General features: G+C 46.3%; 1 protein-coding gene across 1 annotated transcript in view; it reads right to left on the minus strand.

The window, feature by feature from the left end:
• The window catches only part of LOC126236945 (esterase FE4-like), a 102,137-nt gene that overhangs the window by 47,928 nt on the left and 28,827 nt on the right, over positions 1–25,382 (minus strand). The window contains exons 5-6 of the mRNA XM_049946639.1: positions 12,231–12,416; positions 449–648 (exon numbers count right to left, since the gene is read on the minus strand). Coding sequence (XP_049802596.1) covers positions 449–648; positions 12,231–12,416 — 386 coding nt within the window. The remainder of the gene's footprint in view (positions 1–448; positions 649–12,230; positions 12,417–25,382) is intronic.

Genomic DNA, 25,382 nt, shown 5'->3' on the forward strand with positions numbered 1-25,382 from the left:
AGTACCTTAAGAAATAACACCAAACTACATTCACCTCTAACATAGTTCTGATTTTGCACTATAGTTTTTCTATAACATGTTTCTGTATCTGTAATGTAGAATTTCTGTTTTATTGTTTCAATGAAAAACCCTTGCAAGTTGTTACTTTTACTCATTTCAGTATACAGTAGATATAAAATTTGTTTTATGTTGGAGTGTGCCCTTTGTTAAGCTCATGTAACTTCGTACCAGGGCACGACATATGCTAATGCATATTCTGAATTGTCAAAAGAAACTGGGAGTGTAACGTTTCCAGTGTTGATGTGGCTGTATGGACGCCTCCCGAAATTTAATACATTAAAAAATAATCATTGCTATTAGCTACACAGTAATTCATTATAGTGTAAGACTCCAAAGCTAAGAGAATACTGTATTGAAGTAAATAATCAAAAGCAAGCCAAATACATACCTCGTCAGATAACGCACTGGATGCGTCCAGAACTAGTGTGTTTGCATCCACTGTCTTCAGAAAATTTACAAGATCACTGGAACTTGTCCCTGTATATCCTAGAGTTTCCGCAAACCGTACTGCTCTATCGGTTGCATTTCTAGAGAATGCCCAAGGGCTCAGTGCTGATCCGCTCATTGCTATTGCATTCTTAAATAGACCTGAAAGGTAATGAAAGGTAGTGAGTGATAAAAATATTGACGAAAGACTATCGGAAACATCCAATCAGTTTTCAGATGAATATACATCCATACATATTACCAAAAATGGACGTACATATATGTATGTATGTTCCACATCTCGCTCTAAATCACTGGACCGATTTCATTCAAACTTGGTGCAGATATCACTTATTATCTGGAAATCATTGCTGTGGGAGTAAGAACCACCTGTGTATAAAATGGGAGGGGATGAAAAAGCAGTGCAGCCCACAACTTGCGAATATCCATACTATTGTAATTCAGTATTGCAGTAGAAGAACCCTTAAAGACTTGTAACAAACATTACACATAACTTAGTACCTTTACGAATCTTTTCCTCCACAGAATGATGAAAGAAAAAAAGTTTATGGCTTACTACATTTTCGCCATTCATGCAGTAAAATTGATTTGTTACTTCTTTACTACTAACTGTATTCACGACACATTTGGCAGACAGTATTTACATAAACCACAGAATGTACCACAAAAATTATGTCGTTGTACGACACACAGCTCTGGAGACATGAAGTCATGACCAGTGAGATGTGTGAAAAACTGCCGCATGATGTATGACGTTTTATTTTACTACTTCTTAACTACTAATTCTACTCACAATAAATTACGCAGACAGTAGCCACATACAGGTATACTACTGGATGAGCGTGCAGAATTATATAAGTGTACAGCACATAGTCAGAACATACGGCGTTATCAATGTTGAGCTACGTGAAAGTGAAACTGCAGGACGAAATTCGATAGAGATGCAGGTAAAATATTTGTACAGATACGTGTGAAATATGTGAAATATGTTTGACATGCACGTAAGTAGGCAAAGCCACGGGTTAAAAGCTCATCCTAATGTCCATGAATGATTTTAATCGAATTTGGTACATATGTTATTTTGAATTTCGTAATAAATACTGTGGGGATAAGAACTACTAGCCTGCTATTGGGATGAGCGTGGTAACATCGAGAGAGAAGGGGGAGGATGAGATGGAAAACAGCGATGGGGAAGGAAGAAATGGGTACAAATAGCTGGGAGGACGAGATGGATAGATGGAGGGCGAGGGGGAAACGGACGGAGAGTGAGGAGTGGAGGAGATGGACAGAGAAAGGGAAGAGGAGGAGATGCACAAATAGATCGGAGAGGAGGAAATAGACCAAGAGTGCAATGCGTAGGAAGTGAACAGAGAGAGGGAGTGGAGGAGATGAACAAAGAGAAGGTGAAGGATGAGATGGACTAAAAGAATATTGGAATAAATACACTCCTGGAAATTGAAATAAGAACACCGTGAATTCATTGTCCCAGGAAGGGGAAACTTTATTGACACATTCCTGGGGTCAGATACATCACATGATCACACTGACAGAACCACAGGCACATAGACACAGGCAACAGAGCATGCACAATGTCGGCACTAGTACAGTGTATATCCACCTTTCGCAGCAATGCAGGCTGCTATTCTCCCATGGAGAAGATCGTAGAGACGCTGGATGTAGTCCTGTGGAACGGCTTGCCATGCCATTTCCACCTGGCGCCTCAGTTGGACCAGCGTTCGTGCTGGACGTGCAGACCGCGTGAGACGACGCTTCATCCAGTCCCAAACATGCTCAATGGGGGACAGATCCGGAGATCTTGCTGGCCAGGGTAGTTGACTTACACCTTCTAGAGCACGTTGGGTGGCACGGGATACATGCGGACGTGCATTGTCCTGTTGGAACAGCAAGTTCCCTTGCCGGTCTAGGAATGGTAGAACGATGGGTTAGATGACGGTTTGGATGTACTGTGCACTATTCAGCGTCCCCTCGACGATCACCAGTGGTGTACGGCCAGTGTAGGAGATCGCTCCCCACACCATGATGCCGGGTGTTGGCCCTGTGTGCCTCGGTCGTATGCAGTCCTGATTGTGGCGCTCACCTGCACGGCGCCAAACACGCATACGACCATCATTGGCACCAAGGCAGAAGCGACTCTCATCGCTGAAGACGACACGTCTCCATTCGTCCCTCCATTCACGCCTGTCGCGACACCACTGGAGGTGGGCTGCACGATGTTGGGGCGTGAGCGGAAGACGGCCTAACGGTGTGCGGGACCGTAGCCCAGCTTCATGGAGACGGTTGCGAATGGTCGTCGCCGATACCCCAGGAGCAACAGTGTCCCTAATTTGCTGGGAAGTGGCGGTGCGGTCCCCTACGGCACTGCATAGGATCCTACGGTCTTGGCGTGCATCCGTGCGTCGCTGCGGTCCGGTCCCAGGTCGACGGGCACGTGCACCTTCCGCCGACCACTGGCGACAACATCGATGTACTGTGGAGACCTCACGCCCCACGTGTTGAGCAATTCGGCGGTACGTCCACCCGGCCTCCCGCATGCCCACTATACGCCCTCGCTCAAAGTCCGTCATCTGCACATACGGTTCACGTCCACGCTGTCGCGGCATGCTACCAGTGTTAAAGACTGCGATGGAGCTCCGTATGCCACGGCAAACTGGCTGACACTGACGGCGGCGGTGCACAAATGCTGCGCAGCTAGCTCCATTCGACGGCCGACACCGCGGTTCCTGGTGTGTCCGCTGTGCCGTGCGTGTGATCATTGCTTGTACAGCCCTCTCGCAGTGTCCGGAGCAAGTATGGTGGGTCTGACACACCAGTGCCAATGTGTTCTTTTTTCCATTTCCAGGAGTGTACATACTTCGGTAACATCAGGTACTCAGCAAGTAATATTAATATTTTAATTATGTGCGTAGCTCCAGAGTGCATAAGACTAAAGGCTTAATATATTACACTTAGCAGCAGAGATTACGTATTTTTGGAGCGTTGACATGTTTTACTTGTACTAATCTGAAACAAAAATTAGTAACCCGCGTGATTCTGAGCTATGTGTTGGCCGACGCAATGTGGTAGTGTACAAATATGCCCCACGCTGGATGTTAGAAGACAGAAAATACAAAAAACAAATTTGATAAAATTTAATATTCTTCTTACCCGGTCGCCAGGTCTCATCACTGTCAATCAAACCAACAGGTCTCATCATTATCGATCAAACCAAGTTACTCCTAAAGGTAACATGCATTGAGCACCGAATTAACTGAGAGGTGAACACAAAAGTTATCAAGAAAATTAATTTATTAAAACAATAAATGAAAACAAGAACGTCATTAACAAATGCTCTCAGAGTCGCTGAGCAGACACGGCGCAGGTGGGATATGTAAGAATCCGCGACTTTACCAACGTCTTGGATCAGCTTTAGAAGACGGCATCGAGTGGCTTTGACGGTATGCAGGCTGCAGGTAACGGACGTTCAACTATAGCGTCTGGTGGCTGAGGCGTCGACTTTCTTTCTACAGCTTTCCTCCACAGATAGCTTACTACGAGGGACACATTCTCTGGACAAGAATTGTGCACACACGGTGGCACATGATGAGTATGAGGCAAAACTCGAATCGACATTGAGAATTAAGCTGCACACGCAGCATCAGACAGGAAACAGATGATTGACTTAAGGACAGAATAACGAAGTCGAAATGAGTACAGGACTATAAGCAAAATCCAACAATTGCTGGAAACCGAGTAACACTCAGGCGATCAAGGCCATGGGATACCTCGTAACATCGTGTCGGAGTTCATTTTGCCCGGTGTAGTGCAGCAACTCGACGTCACAGGTACTCAGTATGTCTTCGGAAGTGCTGCCTCTATAGTCGCCCATAATTTCGAAAGTGTTGTCGATGCAGGATTTTGTTCGTGAACTGACCTCTCGATTATGTCCCATAAACGTTCGATGGGATTCATGTCGCGCGATCTGGGCGGCCAAATAATTGGCTCGAATTCTTCAGAATGTTCTTCAAACCAATCGCAAACAACTTTGATCCGGTGTCAATTCCAACGCTGATTGGGAACATGAAGTCCATGAATGGTTGCAAATGGTCGCCAAGTAGACGAACAATATCATTTCCACCATTATGGTGCCACGACTAGCTTCCACAATGCCTTTTTGACATCTTGGGTCCGTAGCTTCGTCGCGTCTGCGCCACACTCGAACCCTACCATCAGCTCTTACCAACCGAAATCCTGACTCATCGGACCACGTCACCGTATAAGATTCGTCTTGGGCCCAACCGATATGGTCATGAGCTCAGGAGAGCCGCTACAGGCGAGATCGTGCATTTAGCAAAGGCTCTCGCGTCGGTCGACTTCTGCCATAGCCTATTAACGCCATACTTGGCCGCACTGTCCTAACGGATACGTTCGTCGTACGTCCCACATTGATTTCTGCGGTTATTTCACGCAGTGTTGCTTGTCCGTTAGCTCTGACAACTCTACGCAAACGCTGCTGCTCTCGGTCGTTAAGTGAAAGCTGTCGGCCACTGCACTGGCCGTGAAGAGAGTTAATGCCTAAAATTTGTTATTTTCGGAGCCCTCTTGACACTGTCGATCTCGACATGGGATGCCCCATGCTTCTAGCTCCACGTACCACGCGGGTTGCAAAGTTTCTGATTCCCGTCGTGCTGCCATAATCACATCGGAAACCTTTTCACGTGAATCACCTGAGTACAAATAACAGCTGCGCCAGCGCACTGTTCTTTTATACCTAGTGTAAGCTATAGTACCGCCATCTGTACACACGGTGAACATTAATAAAACAGGTAAACTGCAGGGACGGATTCCCGACTGCAGATGGAGGTAAAAGGTCATATGAACAGGTGTCCGCAATTGCATCGTTGCCACGGTAGATGTGCGCTGACGAATGAAAGTTCCTCTGACCATGCGCCGTGTGTTCCTTGTGTGATGCAGGCTGTGTGATTGACTGTGCCTACTGTAAGTAGCAGAAGGATCTGGTATTCATGTCGAGACCAAGCCCAAATGGTGTTTGTGTATGGCCAAGCAGATGGAAACGGTCGAGAGGCAACACAGCTATACCAAAACAAATACCCTCACAGAAACCAGCCACATCACACAATATTTCAAGCCCCTTTTGGTCGCTTGTGTGTGTAAACGGCGGGCATGCTGCCGCCATCACCCCCGTCCACCTTCTCCAGTTTGCCGATGACACCGCCTTCCTTGCCCTTGCCCCCACCCTGCAGCGTTCCCAACACCTTCTCCAATCCAATCTTGACCGGTTTACCGCTTGGTGCAAACAGTGGTTACTTAAGGGCAATCCCTCCAAAATCCAGGCGATCATTGTAGGCAAAACCACCCCTTCCTTCCGCCTCCTCGATATCTATTTAACCATCTATGGCCATCCTCTCGCCCTCACCCCCACCCTTAAGTACCTTGGCGTCACCCTCGATCGTCGCCCCTCCTGGACCTCCCGTCTCTGGACAATCCAAGCCAAGGCACACTCCCGACTCCGTCTCCTCAAGCTCCTTTCCGGCCATACATGGGGTATGGACCCCTCCACCACACCCCACACCTATAAATCCCTCATCCGTCCTATCCTCTGTTACGCCCATCCTGCCTGGATGTCCTCCCCTCCCCCTACCTTTTACAAATCCCTTCACATCCTTGAACGCCATGCTCTCCGCCTATCGCATCCGTCTCCCCTCCCCCACGCAGATCCTGTACGACCAAATTCCGTTCCCCCACCTCCTCCTTTTCCTCGAACGGATACGGATCCTCTACACCTCCCGTAAACTTGATCCTCCTCACCCACTTGTCTCACCCATCCTCTCCCACCCCCGCCCACTGCCGCGCCTGTATTCCCACGTCCCACCTGCTCTCCATCTCTCCACCCTCCTTACCCTCTCCCAAGGTGGCTTCCGCCAGCTCCCCCTCCCTGATGATGCCCTCCTCCCCTCCATCTACCCCTCCTACCAACTTTGATCCTCCCTTCCTCTTCTTGTGTTTGTTCCTTTGGGCACCCTCCCTCCCTTCTCTCCCCCTTCCTTCTCTCCTCCCTTTCTCTCCACTCCTCCCCCAGGCTTCCTCTACCCCCGTCCCTCTACTCCTCCTCCCATCTCCTCTGCCATTGGCATCTTTTCTCTCCCCTCTCCCTCCCCCTCACCCTTCTTCCCCTCTTGGCAGGTCCCCAGACTCGCACACGTTACGTGGACATTCGCGCGCTGGACATCATCGCTATCCATTTCTCGTGTGTGCCGTCGTGTTTTGTGTTTAGTGTTCATCGTCACGCTCCATCGTTCACATGTGCCATCGCTATCATCAGTGTTTGTGCGTCGTGTCAACAGTTTGTCGTGTGGATTATCATCGATTGTGAAAGGCTTCATGTTTTTTATGTTACTGTGTCTACTGTTTTTTTATTCGCCGATTGTTCAGACTCATGTGTCTTCTATGTTTTATCATTGTTAACTCTTGGGCTGAAGAGCGGCGTAATGTGCTGTTGCCAGCCTACCTGTTCTTGTACGGGTATCAAAATCAAAATAACGAAAAAAAAAAATCGCTTGTGTGATCATGGGTCCTTTCTGCTCCCTGCCGCCGTTGGATAAGCAGCTGCAGCAGCAAGTCGTATACTCCTAGCTCACTCATTTGTTACATAGTTTAATTCTTAATTTCTTTGCGTGTTTTTGGTACTTGCATTGTTTAATTCATAAATTTCGGGCGTATTATAGTATTTGAGAGTTGTAGCATCGCGTTTTAGTACCTGAATAGTGTAAATTCGCGTAGTCGTTTGTCTTCTGTTTTTGTTTTGAACGGCCAGTGTCGGTTGGTCACAGTCAGTGTGCTCCCTGCCGCCGTTGGATAAGCAGCTGCAGCAGCAAGTCGTATACTCCTAGCTCACTCATTTGTTACATAGTTTAATTCTTAATTTCTTTGCGTTTTTTTGGTACTTGCATTGTCTAATTCATAAATTTCGGGCGTATTATAGTATTTGAGAGTTGTAGCATCGCGTTTTAGTACCTGAATAGTGTAAAATCGCGTAGTCTCCTTCCGCCGACGAGCAGTGTGTCAGCACTGCGCAAGTAGCAGCATTACTGCATTTACTAGGCAATCTTGTATTTTAATAACCGTTTAAATTTTGTCGATTTGTTTGCGCTCTCTGTAGATTAGTTCAGACATTCTTTGCACAACAGTATTTAGCATGGATACGGACTGCAACTGCTGTGTTCGGATGCAGGCTGAGTTGGCATCCCTTCGCTCCCAGCTTCAGGCAGTGTTGGCTTCGGTCACACAGCTTGAGGCTGTTGCCAATGGGCATCACTGTGGGGGTCCGGATGGGGGTTTGTCGGGGACGGCCAGCTCGTCCCACGCATCCCCCGATCGCACTACGACTGTGGTTGCCCGGGATACTGCCCACATTGAGGCTGATCCCTCACCTGTGGTAGAGTGGGAGGTCGTCTCAAGGTGTGGCAGGGGGCGAAAGACATTCCGGAGGGCTGAACGGAAGGCCTCTCCAGTTCGTCTGACGAACCGGTTTCAGGCTCTGTCTCAGGCTGATACTGATCTTCGGCCTGACATGGCTGCTTGTCCTGTTCCAGAGGTGGCCCCTCAGTCTGCAAGATCCGGGCGTTCGCAGAGGGTGGGCTTACTGGTAGTTGGGAGCTCCAACGTCAGGCGCGTAATGGGGCCCCTTAGGGAAATGGCAGCAAGAGAGGGGAAGAAAACCAATGTGCACTCCGTGTGCTTACCGGGGGGAGTCATTCCAGATGTGGAAAGGGTCCTTCCAGATGCCATGAAGGGTACAGGGTGCACCCATCTGCAGGTGGTCGCTCATGTCGGCACCAATGATGTGTGTCGCTATGGATCGGAGGAAATCCTCTCTGGCTTCCGGCGGCTATCTGATTTGGTGAAGACTGCCAGTCTCGCTAGTGGGATGAAAGCAGAGTTCACTATCTGCAGCATTGTCGACAGAGCTGACTGCGGACCTTGGGTACAGAGCCGAGTGGAGGGTCTGAATTAGAGGCTGAGACGGTTCTGCGACCGTGTGGGCTGCAGATTCCTCGACTTGCGCCATAGGGTGGTGGGGTTTCGGGTTCCGCTGGATAGGTCAGGAGTCCACTACACACAACAAGCGGCTACACGGGTAGCAGGGGTTGTGTGGCGTGGGCTGGGCGGTTTTTTAGGTTAGATGGCCTTGGGCAAGTACAGAAAGGGAAACAGCCTCAACGGGTGCGGGGCAAAGTCAGGACATGCGGGGACCAAGCAGCAATCGGTATTGTAATTGTCAACTGTCGAAGCTGCGTTGGTAAAGTACCGGAACTTCAAGCGCTGATAGAAAGCACCGAAGCTGAAATCGTTATAGGTACAGAAAGCTGGCTGAAGCCAGAGATAAATTCTGCCGAAATTTTTACAAATGTACAGACGGTGTTTAGAAAGGATAGATTGCATGCAACCGGTGGTGGAGTGTTCGTCGCTGTTAGTAGTAGTTTATCCTGTACTAAAGTAGAAGTGGATAGTTCCTGTGAATTATTATGGGTGGAGGTTACACTCAACAACCGAACTAGGTTAATAATTGGCTCCTTTTACCGACCTCCCGACTCAGCAGCATTAGTGGCAGAACAACTGAGAGAAAATTTGGAATACATTTAACATAAATTTTCTCAGCATGTTATAGTCTTAGGTGGAGATTTCAATTTACCAGATATAGACTGGGACACTCAGATGTTTAGGACGGGTGGTAGAGACAGAGCATCGAGTGACATTATACTGAGTGCACTATCCGAAAATTACCTCGAGCAATTAAACAGAGAACCGAGTCGTGGAGATAACATCTTGGACCTACTGATAACAAACAGACCAGAACTTTTCGACTCTGTATGTGCAGAACAGGGAATCAGTGATCATAAGGCCGTTGCAGCATCCCTGAATATGGAAGTTAATAGGAATATAAAAAAAGGGAGGAAGGTTTCTTTGTTTAGCAAGAGTAATAGAAGGCAGATTTCAGACTACCTAACAGGTCAAAACGAAAATTTCTGTTCCGGCACTGACAATGTTGAGTGTTTATGGAAAAAGTTCAAGGCAATCGTAAAATGCGTTTTAGACAAGTACGTGCCGGGTAAAACTGTGAGGGACGGGAAAAACCCACCGTGGTACAACAACAAAGTTAGGAAACTACTGCGAAAGCAAAGAGAGCTTCACTCCAAGTTTAAACGCAGCCAAAACCTCTCAGACAAACAGAAGCTAAACGATGTCAAAGTTAGCGTAAGGAGGGCTATGCATGAAGCATTCAGTGAATTAGAAAGTAAAATTCTATGTACCGACTTGACAGAAAATCCTAGGAAGTTCTGGTCTTACGTTAAATCAGTAAGTGGCTCGTAACAGCATATCCAGACACTCCGGGATGATGAAGGCATTGAAACAGAGGATGACACGCTTAAAGCTGAAATACTAAACACCTTTTTCCAAAGCTGTTTCACAGAGGAAGACCGCTCTGCAGTTCCTTCTCTAAATCCTCGCACAAACGAAAATATGGCTGACGTCAAAATAAGTGTCCAAGGAATAGAAAAGCGACTGGAATCACTCAACAGAGTAAAGTCCACTGGACCTGACGGGATACCAATTCGATTCTACACAGAGTACGCGAAAGAACTTGCCCCCCTTCTAACAGCCGTGTACCGCAAGTCTCTAGAGGAACGGAGGGTTCCAAATGATTGGAAAAGAGCACAGGTAGTCCCAGTCTTCAAGAAGGGTCGTCGAGCAGATGCGCAAAACTATAGACCTATATCTCTGACGTCGATCCGTTGTAGAATTTTAGAACATGTTTTTTGCTCGAGTATCATGTCGTTTTTGGAAACCCAGAATCTACTATGTAGGAATCAACATGGATTCCGGAAACAGCGATCGAGTGAGACCCAACTCGCTTTATTTGTTCATGAGACCCAGAAAATATTAGATACAGGCTCCCAGGTAGATGCTATTTTTCTTGACTTCCGGTAGGCGTTCGATACAGTTCCGCACTGTCGCCTGATAAACAAAGTAAGAGCCTACGGAATATCAGACCAGCTGTGTGGCTGGATTGAAGAGTTTTTAGCAAACAGAACACAGCATGTTGTTATCAATGGAGAGACGTCTACAGACGTTAAAGTAACCTCTGGCGTGCCACAGGGGAGTGTTATGGGACCATTGCTTTTCACAATATATATAAATGACCTAGTAGATAGTGTCGGAAGTTCCATGCGGCTTTTCGCGGATGATGCTGTAGTATACAGAGAAGTTGCAGCATTAGAAAATTGTAGCTAAATGCAGGAAGATCTGCAGCGGAAAGGCACTTGGTGCAGGGAGTGGCAACTGTCCCTTAACATAGACAAATGTAATGTATTGCGAATACATAGAAAGAAGGATCCTTTATTGTATGTTTATATGATAGCGGAACAAACACTGGTAGCAGTTACTTCTGTAAAATATCTGGGAGTATGCGTGCGGAACGATTTGAAGTGGAATGATCATATAAAATTAATTGTTGGTAAGGCGGGTACCAGGTTGAGATTCATTGGGAGAGTGCTTAGAAAATGTAGTCCATCAACAAAGGAGGTGGCTTACAAAACACTCGTTCGACCTATACTTGAGTATTGCTCATCAGTGTGGGATCCGTACCAGATCGGGTTGACAGAGGAGGTAGAGAAGATCCAAAGAAGAGCGGCGCGTTTCGTCACAGGGTTATTTGGTAACCGTGATCGCGTTACGGAGATGTTTAATAAACTCAAGTGGCAGACTCTGCAAGAGAGGCGCTCTGCATCGCGGTGTAGCTTGCTCGCCAGGTTTCGAGAGGGTGCGTTTCTGGATGAGGTATCGAATATATTGCTTCCCCCTACTTATACCTTCCGAGGAGATCACGAATGTAAAATTAGAGAGATTCGAGCGCGCACGGAGGCTTTCAGACAGTCGTTCTTCCCGCGAACTATACGCGACTGGAACAGGAAAGGGAGGTAATGACAGTGGCACGTAAAGTGCCCTCCGCCACACACCGTTGGGTGGCTTGCGGAGTATAAATGTAGATGTAGAACGTGCAGGGAGGCGGGGGACTGTGCATACACCAGATTTGGAGGATTGGGAGCTACAAGATTTTGAGACGAACCCTAGTACCAGCTCCAGCGAAGTGGCCTGCCAACATTGTGTAAACCAAAGTACAATTATGTGCATCCTGTATGACAACGGCTTCTATCTCTATCACATACATCTGAACTCTGGCCTTTCTTACCGTATGTGCTGACACCTTGCTATCTGACGCGTCGCCGACCCCGCGGGTGACGTCTCAGAGCGGCACACTTTTTCACCATTACGGAGGGAGGTTTTAGGCACTTCTGAGACAAATTTCAAACTTCCGCGATGCAACTTGTGACAGTTAAAGAGTTTTGAGGAAATGGCCCACTAATGTTTTAACGTGGTGAATGTTTCAGACAGCCACAAGCACGTCATTAGCATTTTGCCGAGAGCTAAATAAGAGTTTTCAAATGATCAGTTTTTGTCAATTAGTGCCATGTGTTGAAAATTTCATATTCATTGAAGGTGACTCCTTGATGTTCTGGTCTCCCTCTAAATGTAATTGGTGATACATTATTTCTGGGCATCGTACCTCCTGGGCGCATATGAAACTTTTGATCTGAAATGAAATTATTATTTTCATAGAATATTAAAATCTTCAGTTCACTTACCTTTGCTCATTGGAGATAGGACGTGGTAATGAATGGAAGCCCCTCCAGCACTCTGGCCGAAGATTGTGACTTTGTCTGGGTCACCACCAAACGCTGCTATGTTCCTCTGTACCCAGCGAAGGGCCTCCACTTGATCCTTAAGGCCCATGTTCCCAGGGACGACTTCATCATTGGTGCTTAAGAAACCTAAGGAACATTTTCCTTGTAACTTCAATAATGCAAGGGGAAACGCCTTAATTCATGTATGGCGTAAGTACATCAAACGACGTGTTAAACTTATTAACGCACACTCAGAATCCAAAATCTCTCATTTAAATTATGCTGTGTGGTAACAGTTTATTTAAGCTTCTCGGCTGACGTTACACAGCCAGAATTTTACACAAGTCGAAACGGAACTGAACGACTTAATTACATTACATTCCATACAATGTAAACAGTTGCACTCACTATTATTACAAGATATAGATCACTGCAACGATACAACATATGTAGTTGGTCATGTCATTTTAATTTTTCCTTATCGATGTGCACGTCAGAGAGACGTATTGTTGTGGCACAGTCTTTGCCTCTGCGCAGTCGGATACATTGTTAGTTGACGAATGGTAGGTGATGGACTTATTCAGTGGTGCTCAGTTGACTTGTGACTGTATCTGTTAGGTGAAGAAAGATTTATATATATCGAGAAAGTTTTGCATCACCCACGTTCCCAGAACTTCTGAAGATAGACGTTGACTGTGGATATTGTATCACAATTACAGTCCCTTTGACTGTTCAGAGATGTCAATATGTCACCAAACAGCCCAAAGATCCAAACAATCATGCATGAGCAGCGCCTATTAGACGGAGGGGGGCCGACAGCTGATAATTTCTAGTCATTCCACCAGGAAGGAGGTACAAGGCTCGTGTTGTGTGTAGTTCAACCATGCCTAGACGGTCAATATCGCGGTTCGATGGCGTCCCCATTGTTACTTTGTGCCAGGAAGGGCTCTCAACAAGGGGAGCGTCCAGGAGCCTCGGAGTGATCCCAACCGATGTTTTCGAACATGGACGAGATACAGAGAGACAGAAACTGTCGACGACATCCCTCGCTCGGGCCGCCCAAGGGCTACTACTGCAGTGTATGACCGCTACCTAAAGATTATGGCTCTGAGGAACCCTGACAGCAATGCCATCATGTTGAATAATACTTTTCGTGCAGCCACAGGATGTCGTGTTACGACTCAAACTGTGCACAATAGGCTGCATGACGCGCAATTTCACTCCCGACGTCCATGGCGACGTCCATGTTTGCAACTACGACACCATGCAGCGCGGTACAGATGGGTCGAACAACATAGAGAATGGACCGCTCAGGAATGACATTACGTTCTCTTCACCGATGAGTGTCGCATATGTCTTCAATCAGACAATCGTCGGAGACGTGTTTAGAGGCAACGTGGTCAGGCTGTACGCCTTAGACACACTGTCCAGCGAGTGCAGCAAGGTGGAGTTTCCCTCATGTTTTGGGGTGGCATTACGTGGGGCCGACATACGCCGATACTTATCATAGAAGGAGCGGTAACGGCTGTACGATACGTGAATCCCATCCTCCGACAGGTAGTGCAACCACATCGGCAGCATATTGGCGAGCTTTCGTCTTCACGGACTACAATTCTTGCATTCCCCCCCCCCCCTCCCCCTCGTGCACATCTTGTGAATGTGAATGACTTCCGTCAGGATAACGGCATCGCTCGACTTGAGTTGCCAGCACGTTCTCTAGACATAAACCCTATCGAACATGCCTGCGATAGATTGAAAAGAGCTGTTTATGGACGACGTGACCTATCAACCACTCTAGGGCCGAATCGCCGTTGAGGAGTATGACAATCTGGACCAACAGTGCCTTGATGAACTTGTGGATAGTATGCCACGACGAATATAAGTATAGATTCATCCTCTACAATAAATCTTTCAATCTTTCTTCATCTAACAGATACAATCACAAGTCAACTCAGCAGCTCTGAATACGCTCTCACCTACCATACCTCAACTAAGGCTATATATGTATTTGAAGACGAAAAGAACACAAATTTTGAATAATGTTATTATTTTTGAAGAGAAGAAGTTTGAGGAAACACTGCAGCTGGATTGTCAGAATGATTATTGTCAGCCAGTTATCTTGCTCAGAGCTGAAAGAAAGACCACCCCACACATCACTATGTCATGCAGTAACATGTCAGCTGATTATGTTTTTGGCTGTTATAGAAATTCTCTGTTAACATTGTAACCTTTTCAAGTCATTGTTCCTTTTGTTTAGCATAGTATTGTTCAGGACAATGTTACGTGCGAAAATCACGCGAAAATTTTACTCTGCCTTCTTGAATACATATTTTATTGTAAAATAGTTGTCTTGAATATCATTTCATAGCTACTTTCCCCAGCCCACTGTTTAAAGAAGGTATACCATTATCATTTGAATATTGAACGGAAATTTTATTCAAAAATAGGAATCTAGCTTAGCTCCTGCAGCTTACTGTTTGCCTTTTCGCTTTGGAGAAATCTGCAACAATATTGTCAAGACGCGAGGTATGTGGAAATTTTGATTACGGCTAGATAATTGTTTCACTTCAATTGAGCATTTGATGTAAAGACAGGTTGTATTCAGACCAGTTACACTTCAGTTCGAATTAGACTCTGTTTATTCAAAGGTTAACATACGAGTTTAAGTTGGATAACAGTTTGTGTAGACTTTTAGTGGGAAGTAAATCTGGCCTAGTTTCATACGGCAATGTGTAGTGGGAGGTTACACACATGTCGGGTAAATTTCCCGCTAGTCAAGAGTTTCCAAAAGTAAGCAAAGCTACAGGAATGATGTACACAGTGAATCTTTCCTCAGGGAAGAAACGGAAAATTCTGCAACTGATTGGGACAGCGACGTGGTGTGTCGCAGCTGTCGGAGATCATCCCTTAATCACCTACAGCTCTCACCACCAGTGGTGCCATGACCTGGAAGCAGCACTCTCTGAAGCGCCACGTCCCTGGAGCCCATGTCACCTCTACTGGTGGGACCCCGTGAAGACCGAAAGCCTATAACCGTGTACTTGCAGCTCGGATCATTCATTCTCTCGTGTGCTCAGTTACACGCTACTTTCTCTTCTCTGGCTGCTATTACTTGATTACATTGGTTTGGACTTCTGTCTCTGCATGGACTCTACGAGTAGCCGTCTACCTTCCATTTCTACAACTGAGAACTTACTGTGATTTTATTAACTGCGTGCATGTCCTGTGTCAGTGTATTTCACCTAAAAAATCGTGCTCATAGCTGCAGACTTCGCCAGTGGTGACGAATATTTTCGAACTTGCAGTGCATCGATAAAGCACGCAATATGGATCCAGAATTTTTGAAGCAGTAGCTTCTACAGCAGCTGGAACAAGGACAGCTTTATCCGGAACTACTGGAACAACAGCAACGGCAGTTGGCTTAACTGCAGCAGCAAATAACGACGTTGACCATCAGGAAGAAGATACATTCGGTTTTTCCGCCGTTTCCTTCGTTTCTAAATGGCGTTGGGGAACGACCTTACGGCGCCTTACCTATCATTTCAGTCCTTACAAGGTAACTGAGTCAAATCGAAAACGATTATTTTTTCTTTCATGGTGTTAGCAAAGTGTGTTGACGTTGCTCCATAAGATGGCCCCCACTACAGATCCTGATAGTTTGTCTTTTGCTGGACTCTGTAAGGTGTTGTCGGACCATTGCAGCTGTCAATCCCGAGTAATGTACTCTAGATTGGAGTTATACCTGCGTAGTAAACGACAGTCGGAATCCTATAAGGACGTCGTCACTAATCTTCGGGATCTTAGTCGTCGTTATAATATTGTGTGCTCAGAAGAAACATGTTGCAAATTGGGATGACGACTCCATGATTCGGGACTTGCTCCTCCAATGTTCAGCTATTAAGGAATTGTGGCGTTCAGAACCATCCTTAGACGAGGTACGTAAAGTAGCCCAGGCTTTCCAATTCACACTAGAAACTAGCAGCCGGGGATGGGAGGGGTGGAGCGGGAGGGGGGAGGGTGGGACCTCAGTCAGCAGCAGCCCCGTCACCATTGGCTCGGCGATAAAAACAACAACAGGAGGTCGAATGGACGTTGAGGCTACTCTAGTAAACATGCTATTCCACGCCGACGGCCTTCTCCACTATGCAGCGGGCTAGAGGCACACGAGAGTATTTCCTAACGTTCTCTCTTTCGCAGTTCAATTTACGAGAATTCTCAGTCCTCCGCCTGAACGGAATTTCAATCGGCCATCATTTACCCCCTTGTCTTCAGTTTTTCCACTGGCACCCTTGCTCCCGCTACCCCCTTCGATCAGCTATATGTTTTTCGTGCAGCAATTAAGATCAAATTAACAGTGTGTAGCAGTTGTTTGCCACACGGTGGCACATGCGCGATGCAGAGTCTTGTTCTACCATTTTCTCCTTTGATGAAAAGATTCATCTCCCCTATGTTCGCCAAATGATGCACTGAACTCTATTGAAACATTAATCCATCCGGAAACGGCTAAGCCCGTCAAATTGCTATTTGCTCTACATGTGAATGGCGTTGAGTCCTTTCACAAGTGGATACTGGCGCGTCCTCGTCTCTGATAAATAGGTTGCGTTAGGTCCCCCTCTGCTCCATACGTTGACAGGAGAGTAAATGCGTGGCAATGATATACAAGTGAAAGTTGCCTTTACTATGGAAGTGTCTTATAAAAACGTTTCAAACAAACTTTCGCTCTTAATAATTTCTTCTGGTAATGCAGAAAATATTTCTGTGTTAGACGCCTTGAAACAACTTTCGCTGCAGTCTGGAACCGCAAGACCGCTACGGTCGCAGGTTCGAATCCCGCTTCGGGCATGGATGTTTGTGATGTCCTTAGGTTAGTTAGGTTTAACTAGTTCTAAGTTCTAGGGGACTAATGACCTCAGCAGTTGAGTCCCATAGTGCTCAGAGCCATTTGAACCATTTTGAAACAACTTGGTTTCTCCATTTCAGAAAATGTGTTTGGTGTCCACGGAGATTCCGTTCCGTGGAATTGAAAGATAAACTGCCTCAAATTCGAATTAGTTCACATTGGCATTAGGTAAGGCTACTGACGTAGCAGCAACAATTCATTTAAACAAGGCTACCGACCTCACCTCTCGTTGGTGCACCCAGTTCCACAATTCCAACGAGGCATGGGCAAGACGGAAATGAGCATATTGGAGGAAGTCGATGTGATTACCTCTATCACATTAAGCTAGAGGCCTTCTCCCCTCATAATACCAAAAAGCCACATGGCTCTCTCCGCTTATGTGGTGATCTGAAGCCCGTTAATGCCTCGTTATTGTAGATATGGGTGCTTTTCCGATACCGCGCACGGAAGGCGGGTTTTGCAAGTTGAAAAACGGTGGCTGTTGTGTAGTGGTTGGTTTTTCGGAAGCATACTTGCAGTTATCCCTAAAACTGGAGCCAAGGGACATTCTGGTGCTCAACACCCTCTTTGACCTCTATCGGTATAACCGGCTGCCTTTTGATATTTCCAGCACCTAAGGAGGATTCTAACGTTATCCTGAACAACTGATTCGCGACATTCCTTTGTGCTGCAAGTATTTGGATGACATGATTGTGCTAGGAGCATCCATCAGTGAACATCTTCAGAACCTACAGCCTCTACCTACGGCCTTTTCGTTCCCTAAGACTCAAAATATCTCATCCACTCAACACGTTCCGAAAGAAAGAGGTTACGTTCAAGTGAACTACTGAGTGTGGTGCAGCTTTTCTCATGCTTAAATGAGCCCTCCAATCAGCGCCGTGACTCGTCCCGTTTTCAGTGGGGAAGCCTCTTTTCCTTACCACAGATCCCGTATAGCATGAGGTGGGAGTTGGGCTGTACCACAAGGAAACTGATGGCTCGGAACAGCCTATTGTGTTCATCTCCATGACAACAATAGCCATACAGCTACTCCAGTATTGAGAAAGAGGTGTTGGCTATCATTTACGTGATTAGGAAATCACATATCTATCTGTACTGCTTCAAATTCTAGCTGCTGTCAGACCAAATGTGGTTGATCACGTTGTCTGGACGGCATTGTAGCCTCTCGGACAGGATAGCACAAAGGGTACAATAATAGGCGTTGTTCTTACAGCATATATTTCCAACGTCATCTATATGTCTGCGAGCACCACACCAACGCCAATGTTTCGTCCCTGCTTCCAGTACCTGGGAAGTCGTCGTATTTCAGCTGCATTCTGATTCTTCGTCGGCCCTTAATGATTTTGCTCCTCATACCGCATTAGTTGCGGCCCAGGTAAGAGAAGATCATATTCTCCATAGAGTTACCAAGAGAATTAAGTCAGGATGACCTCAGCATGTATTGGCAACATTACATAGCCCATTGGCACTCAGGAATATTTCACATGAAAGAGCTAACACGTCTTCAAGCACACTTGCTCGCCACTGACACAGACGTCGAGGCCACGTTCCGGTCTTGTATGGCATATGCTCCAGCAACAATCTGAACCACTCAAAGTGGTTTCGCCTTGACCTTCCCTCTAGATACTGAAAATTATTTTCACCACACTCATTGTATTACATTTTCTTTTTCTTTGACATTTGCATTATATAAATTACATTCCTATCAACTAGGTAGTAACAAATTACTTGGAACCATTTTAACAAATTTTTAAGCATTCAATTCGCTGTAACCTGAGAGAAATCTTTATATATTATTTTAAAAAAAGCATTAACAACTGTATACCAATAAGATTGTAATAACGAGAAGTCTTTGCTGTTAGAGTCAGAAGCATCCGACCCACCTTACATTTCAAGGCGGTGAGCTGCTCTGTACTGTTAATGAAATAAAATTTCAAAAAAGATAAAATAAAAATTGACCTCCGTCTGGCCATTGTGAGCGCTTCCATATCGACCTACATGGCCTTTGTGGTAGACAAATATCTAAATTTCCATATATCTACACCGTGTGCCCCACATAAACTGCAAAAGTGATCAAAACCCTTTCACAAATCTTTGCCTATGAGGGTCTTCTAAGGGTCATCGTCTACGACGGTGGCCCCCCGTTCTGCTCCTCCCAGCTCTTCCGTTTCTGTGAGCATCAAGGGGAACAACACCTTCTTAGGGCACAGTTCCCTTCTGAATGCAATGGTGAGGCGGAATGTATGGTGCCGACCTTCTAAGAGAAATTGGGGGTCTTGGCAAAATCCATCTCATCAGAAGAAATCCTCACTTTGTTCTTGAGCACCTATACGGACACTCTAATTGTAGGAAGAAACCTGGGTGAACAGTTCCATGGGAGGAAGCCTCAGACCCATTTCTCTCTGCTCTTGCCGACGGTCACCACCTGACCCAGTCTCCAGCGCTTCAACACTACCAGACTGGCGCCCTAGTGTGGATGTGACCGTTTGGACGTCATCTGAAAAGGGTTTTGACCGTAACCTGAGGTCTACAAGGCCAATTGGTGCATGTTGCCACTAAGAGCCACCTTTGGAAGCCATACCAGACTCTGGCACCAAAAGCTTCCTCTATTACAGCGCCATCAGCCTCCCATGACTGGTGTGGACCCCTCAATGTTTGCCTCCATTCTGCCTGAAGTCGTCGAAGTCGTGATGATGAAGACTCTCCCTCATCCAGTTCCAGCAGCAGCGCCTCTGCGTCCCAGTTGGAGCTGGCACAAGTGGGGCCGATTCTGCCCTTATGTATCATCTCCGAGGGGGAAAGGGCGAGACGAATGCTGGAAGTAGCTCTGAGAGCGACATGGGGCTGTCGCAACTGTCGGCGATAGACTCATCTGAAAGCTGTCACCGCAAGCGACGTTCTGAGAAGGAGCCGCACCCTTGAGCGCAGATCGAGTCACCTGTGGGAACCCTGACCACTGACCACATGTAATCGTGCCCCCACAACTGGGAACATTCATTCTCTAGTGTGCTCGCTTACGTGGAACTTCGCCGGTTGTTTTCAGATGACTACATTGGTTTTGACACCGTACTCTACATGTACTCTATTTTTGGCCGTCTACCTTCTATTTGTGCAACTCCAAACTTACTTTCTTTTAACTGTGAGCATCTATTGTGTCATTCTACTTTACCCATTAAATTGTGGTCATATTTGCAGACTTCAAAGGAAAATATTTATGAAAGGAATATATTCACATACTACAAACCAAATATAGAACATATTATAATTTAATCACCACAAGCGACGCTCTGGGAAGAATCCGAGCCCTTGATCGCAAATCGAGTCACCTGTGGGAACCCTGACCACAGACAAGATGTAATCGTGCGCCCACAACTCGGAACATTCATTCTCTAGTGTGCTATGAAGTATTTTGATGCAATGTTTGTAGCAGTGTATGAATAGGTGAATTAATTTTAATTCTACTGTTGGGACCATGTGAGTACTATCACATTACTAAACAGAAAATTTTAATGTGCATTTAGAAGTGGTCGTCAAGTATAAGGAGTTGATTAAATGCCAAACATTGGTGTATACTAAATGTCTCTTTAATCACCTAGTTAGTCAGAAATAGGGTGATGTGTGCTTAGAAAAAACTATGTCATGGAAACTGTAGCGTGGGAGTAGAGTATACAGGGTGTTACAAAAAGGTACGGCCAGACTTTCAGGAAACATTCCTAACACATAAATAAAGAAAAGATGTTATGTGGACATGTGTCCGGAAACGCTTAATTTCCATGTTAGAGCTCATTTTAGTTTCGTCAGTATGCACTATACTTTTTCGATTCACCGCCAGTTGGCCCAATTGAAGGAAGGTAATGTTGACTTCGGTGCTTGTGTTGACGTGCGACTCATTGCTCCACAGTACTAGCATCAAGCAGATAAGTACGTAGCATCAACAGGTTAGCGTTCATCACGAACGTGGTTTTGCAGTCAGTGCAATGTTTACAAATGCGGAGTTGGCAGATGCCCATTTGATGTATGGATTAGCACGGGGCAATAGCCGTGGCGTGGTACGTTTGTATCGAGACAGATTTCCAGAACGAAGGTGTCCCGGCAGGAAGACGTTCGAAGCAATTGATCGGCGTCTTAGGGAGCACGGAACATTCCAACTTATGACTCGCGACTGGGGAAGACCTAGAACGATGAGGACACCTGCAATGCCGGCCGCGGTGGTCTAGTGGTTCGAGGCGCGCAGTCCGGAACCGCGGGACTGCTACGGTCGCAGGTTCGAATCCTGCCTCGGGCATGGATGTGTGTGATGTCCTTAGGTTAATTAGGTTTAAGTAGTTCTAAGCTCTAGGGGACTGATGACCACAGATGTTAAGTCCCATAGTGCTCAGAGCCATTTGAACACCTGCAATGGACGAGGCAATTCTTCGCGCAGTTGACGATAACCCTAATGCCAGCGTCAGAGAAGTTGCTGCTGTACAGGGTAACGTTGATCACGTCACCGTATGGAGAGTGCTACGGGAGAACCAGTTGTTTCCTTACCATGTACAGCGTGTGCAGGCACTATCAGCAGCTGATTGGCCTCCACGGGTACACTTCTGCGAATGGTTCATCAAACAATGTGTCAATCCTCATTTCAATGCAAATGTTCTCTTTACGGATGAGGCTTCATTCCAACGTGATCAAATTGTAAATTTTCACAATCAACATGTGTGGGCTGACGAGAATCCGCACGCAGTTGTGCAATCACGTCATCAACACAGATTTTCTGTGAACGTTTGGGCAGGTATTGTTGGTGATGTCTTGATTGGGCCCCATGTTCTTCCATCTACGCTCAATGGAGCACGTTATCATGATTTCATACGGGATACTCTACCTGTGCTGCTGCAACATGTGCCTATACAAGTACGACACAACATGTGGTTCATGCACGATGGAGCTCCTGCACATTTCACTCGAAGTGTTCGTACGCTTCTCAACAACAGATTCGGTGACCGATGGATTGGTTGAGGCGGACCAATTCCATGGCCTCCACGCTCTCCTGGCCTAAACTCTGTTGACTTTCATTTATGGGGGCATTTGAAAGCTCTTGTCTACGCAACCCCGGTACCAAATGTAGGGACTTCGTGCTCGTAATGTGGACGGCTGTGATACAATACGCCATTCTCCAGGGCTGCATCAGCGCATCAGGGATTCCATGCGACTGAGGGTGGATGCATGTATCCTCGCTAACGGAGGACATTTTGAACATTTCCTGTAACAAAGTGTTTGAAGTCACGCTGGTACGTTCTGTTGCTGTGTGTTTCCATTCCATGATTAATGTGATTTGAAGAGAATGAGCTCTAACATGGAAAGTAAGCGTTTCCGGACACATGTCCACATAACATATTTTCTTTCTTTGTGTGTGAGGAATGTTTCCTGAAAGTTTGGCAGTACCTTTTTGTAACACCCTGTATAGAACACTCCTTATAACGTTGCTGTGGGTTCTGTCACTCCAGATGCAGAAAACCTGAGATGCAGACAAAGAAAGGTATGTAACGCTGCGGAATGAGCCTAGTTTCAAACTGCTTCGACTGGAATAAAGTGCTTGTATTTGGGAAAAAGCAGTAAAACAAAGTAATAAAAACCGTTTTCCTACTTTCAGCATGATGGAGAAGACACAGTAAGGTCTGGGGATCATACCGTACAGCAAGCAGCCAAGGAGAATGCCTACGATGGGATGAGGCGAGCAGAAGGGAAACAATCCTTTTCCTCTCTCCCATGGCCTGTGCTACTGTTCGGCAGAAAAATATTGCCTCACCAGCGGACTTGTTATGTATCACAGCTCATTATTTATGGCCGCTCGAACTCTTTTACATTTTGTGTACAGCGTCAACTTCAGAGGGAAAAATTCTAGTAAAAGATACATGCCGACATCAGATCCCCTTTTAAACAAGAAGGGAATGAGTAAACCATAGTATTGGCAATGTTTTGTATGATCAAAACGAATGAAACACGTTTAAGAGACTGTACCAGTGTTAACAGAACAGACTACCTGACAATGAAAGTGAGGCACCCAGAAGAAATTGTCGGAAGTCAGTGTAAGATCGGGTTGACGGAGGAGATAGAGAAGATCCAAAGAAGAGCGGCGCGTTTCGTCACAGGGTTATTTGGTAACCGTGATGGCGTTACGGAGATGTTTAACAAACTCAAGTGGCAGACTGCAAGAGAGGCGCTCTGCATCGCGGTGTAGCTTGCTCGCCAGGTTTCGAGAGGGTGCGTTTCTGGATGAGGTATCGAATATATTGCTTCCCCCTACTTATACCTCCCGAGGAGATCACGAATGTAAAATTAGAGAGATTAGATCGCGTAGGGAGGCTTTCAGACAGTCGTTCTTCCCGCGAACCATACGCGACTGGAACAGGAAAGGGAGGTAATGACAGTGGCACGTAAAGTGCCCTCCGCCACACACCGTTGGGTGGCTTGCGGAGTATAAATGTAGATGTAGATGTAGATGTAACATTGTTGCAATATTGTGCGACAGGTATAAAGTCTAGCAGAGTGCATTAATGTTGTTCGTGTTTTGTATTGTTAACAACCAGGCCTGGTAGGGCAAAAAAGAAACGTGAACGACGTCAGATGTCGATTGATGATTGTGAAGGCCACTGGGATGCTGCGTACTTGCGTTACACAGCATTATCATCTACTGACAGAGTTCGAAAGGGGCCTCATTTTGGTCCTCCATTTCGTAGACTGTTCAAACCGTGCAATGTCCAGATTTGTGGGGCATTCGTATGCGACACTGGTTCAGTGATGGGAACACGAGAACACACATGTTCGTCATGAGCTGTATAATCGACGACATCTGACCACCACAAAGGAGAGTCAGCGTATTCTGCACCAGCCATACCGTAATAGCTACAAATCTGCGCGATCCATCTGGGAACAGTTAACGGAGTCCCTGCACCACTCTGTCCATCCGGCATCGTTGGTCGGAGAGTAACAGCAGCCAGACTAGGGAACTACTGTAACATGTATAGGCTGCCGTTGACACCGCAACACAAACGGCTGAGTTTGGAGTGGTGAGGCGAGTGGAAACGAAGGACTGCTGGTGGATGGCATCGCATTGCGTTCAGTAATGAATCACGGTTCTGCACAATCCCAGATGACCATTGTAGGCGAGTACGGTGGCGACCTAAGGAGAGGAGTAAAAAAAAAAAAAAAAAAATGGCTCTGAACACTATGGGACTCAGCTGCTGTGGTCATAAGTCCCCTAGAACTTAGAACTACTTAAACCTAACTAACCTAAGGACAGCACACAACACCCAGCCATCACGAGGCAGAGAAAATCCCTGACCCCGCCGGGAATCGAACCCGGGAACCCGGGCGTGGGAAGCGAGAACGCTACCGCACGACCACGAGATGCGGGCGAGAGGAGTCAATCTTGCAATGTTTTGGAGAGGCACAGTGGCGTTACACCTGACATCATGGAGTGAGCATACTTTGGGTACGACTTCAGGTCACGTCTGGTAGTGGTTGAGGGAACTATGGCGGCACTGAGGAACGTCTTGGACACCCTGCGTCATCTCGTGTTCTCTCACGCGAGAGTGTCGTGGTGCCATTTTTCAAAAGGCCAATGCTCGTCCACACATGGCTCCGGTCTCTATGAACTGTTTGCATGAGGCTGAGGTACTTCCGTGGCAGCAACATCTCGACTGCATCCCCATACCTGTATCCAAGATATCGAAGGCCGGTAACAACAGTTGTGCCCAGCTGGCCTCAGGAGAGGATATATCGGCTTTATGACATCAGTATATGCATCCAGGCCAGAGGGTATGCAACGCCACACTGACAAGTGAACTCATAATGACAACTTCGTTGTTAATGTGACTCGACTTTTCAATAACCTAACGGCGCTTCTCCACGCTTTGCGTCAGGCGGTGCATTTATACAACAGTTACTGATGCCATGTCTCCGCAGATTAGGAAAGACTGATATTATTCAGGAAGTATCAGTAACAATGAGATGAGACAATTTGAGATATCTACGTCTGTCAAACCCTATCAAGTCAAGAACGCTTACAAGCCCTGAGGTAATTGTGTTCATGAAAATGTTTTTCGAGCGGGGTTTATGGTCACACAGAAGCTAAAGTTGATTGGTGAGATCTATGATACTATTTCGTTTTCCAAGACAATATTGTTTCCATTCGAATGGCTACAAGACTCCTAAATCCTCAAGATGTTTTT

The sequence above is a fragment of the Schistocerca nitens genome, chromosome 2, assembly GCF_023898315.1.
Source record: "Schistocerca nitens isolate TAMUIC-IGC-003100 chromosome 2, iqSchNite1.1, whole genome shotgun sequence".
Classification (NCBI taxonomy): Eukaryota; Metazoa; Arthropoda; class Insecta; order Orthoptera; family Acrididae; genus Schistocerca; species Schistocerca nitens.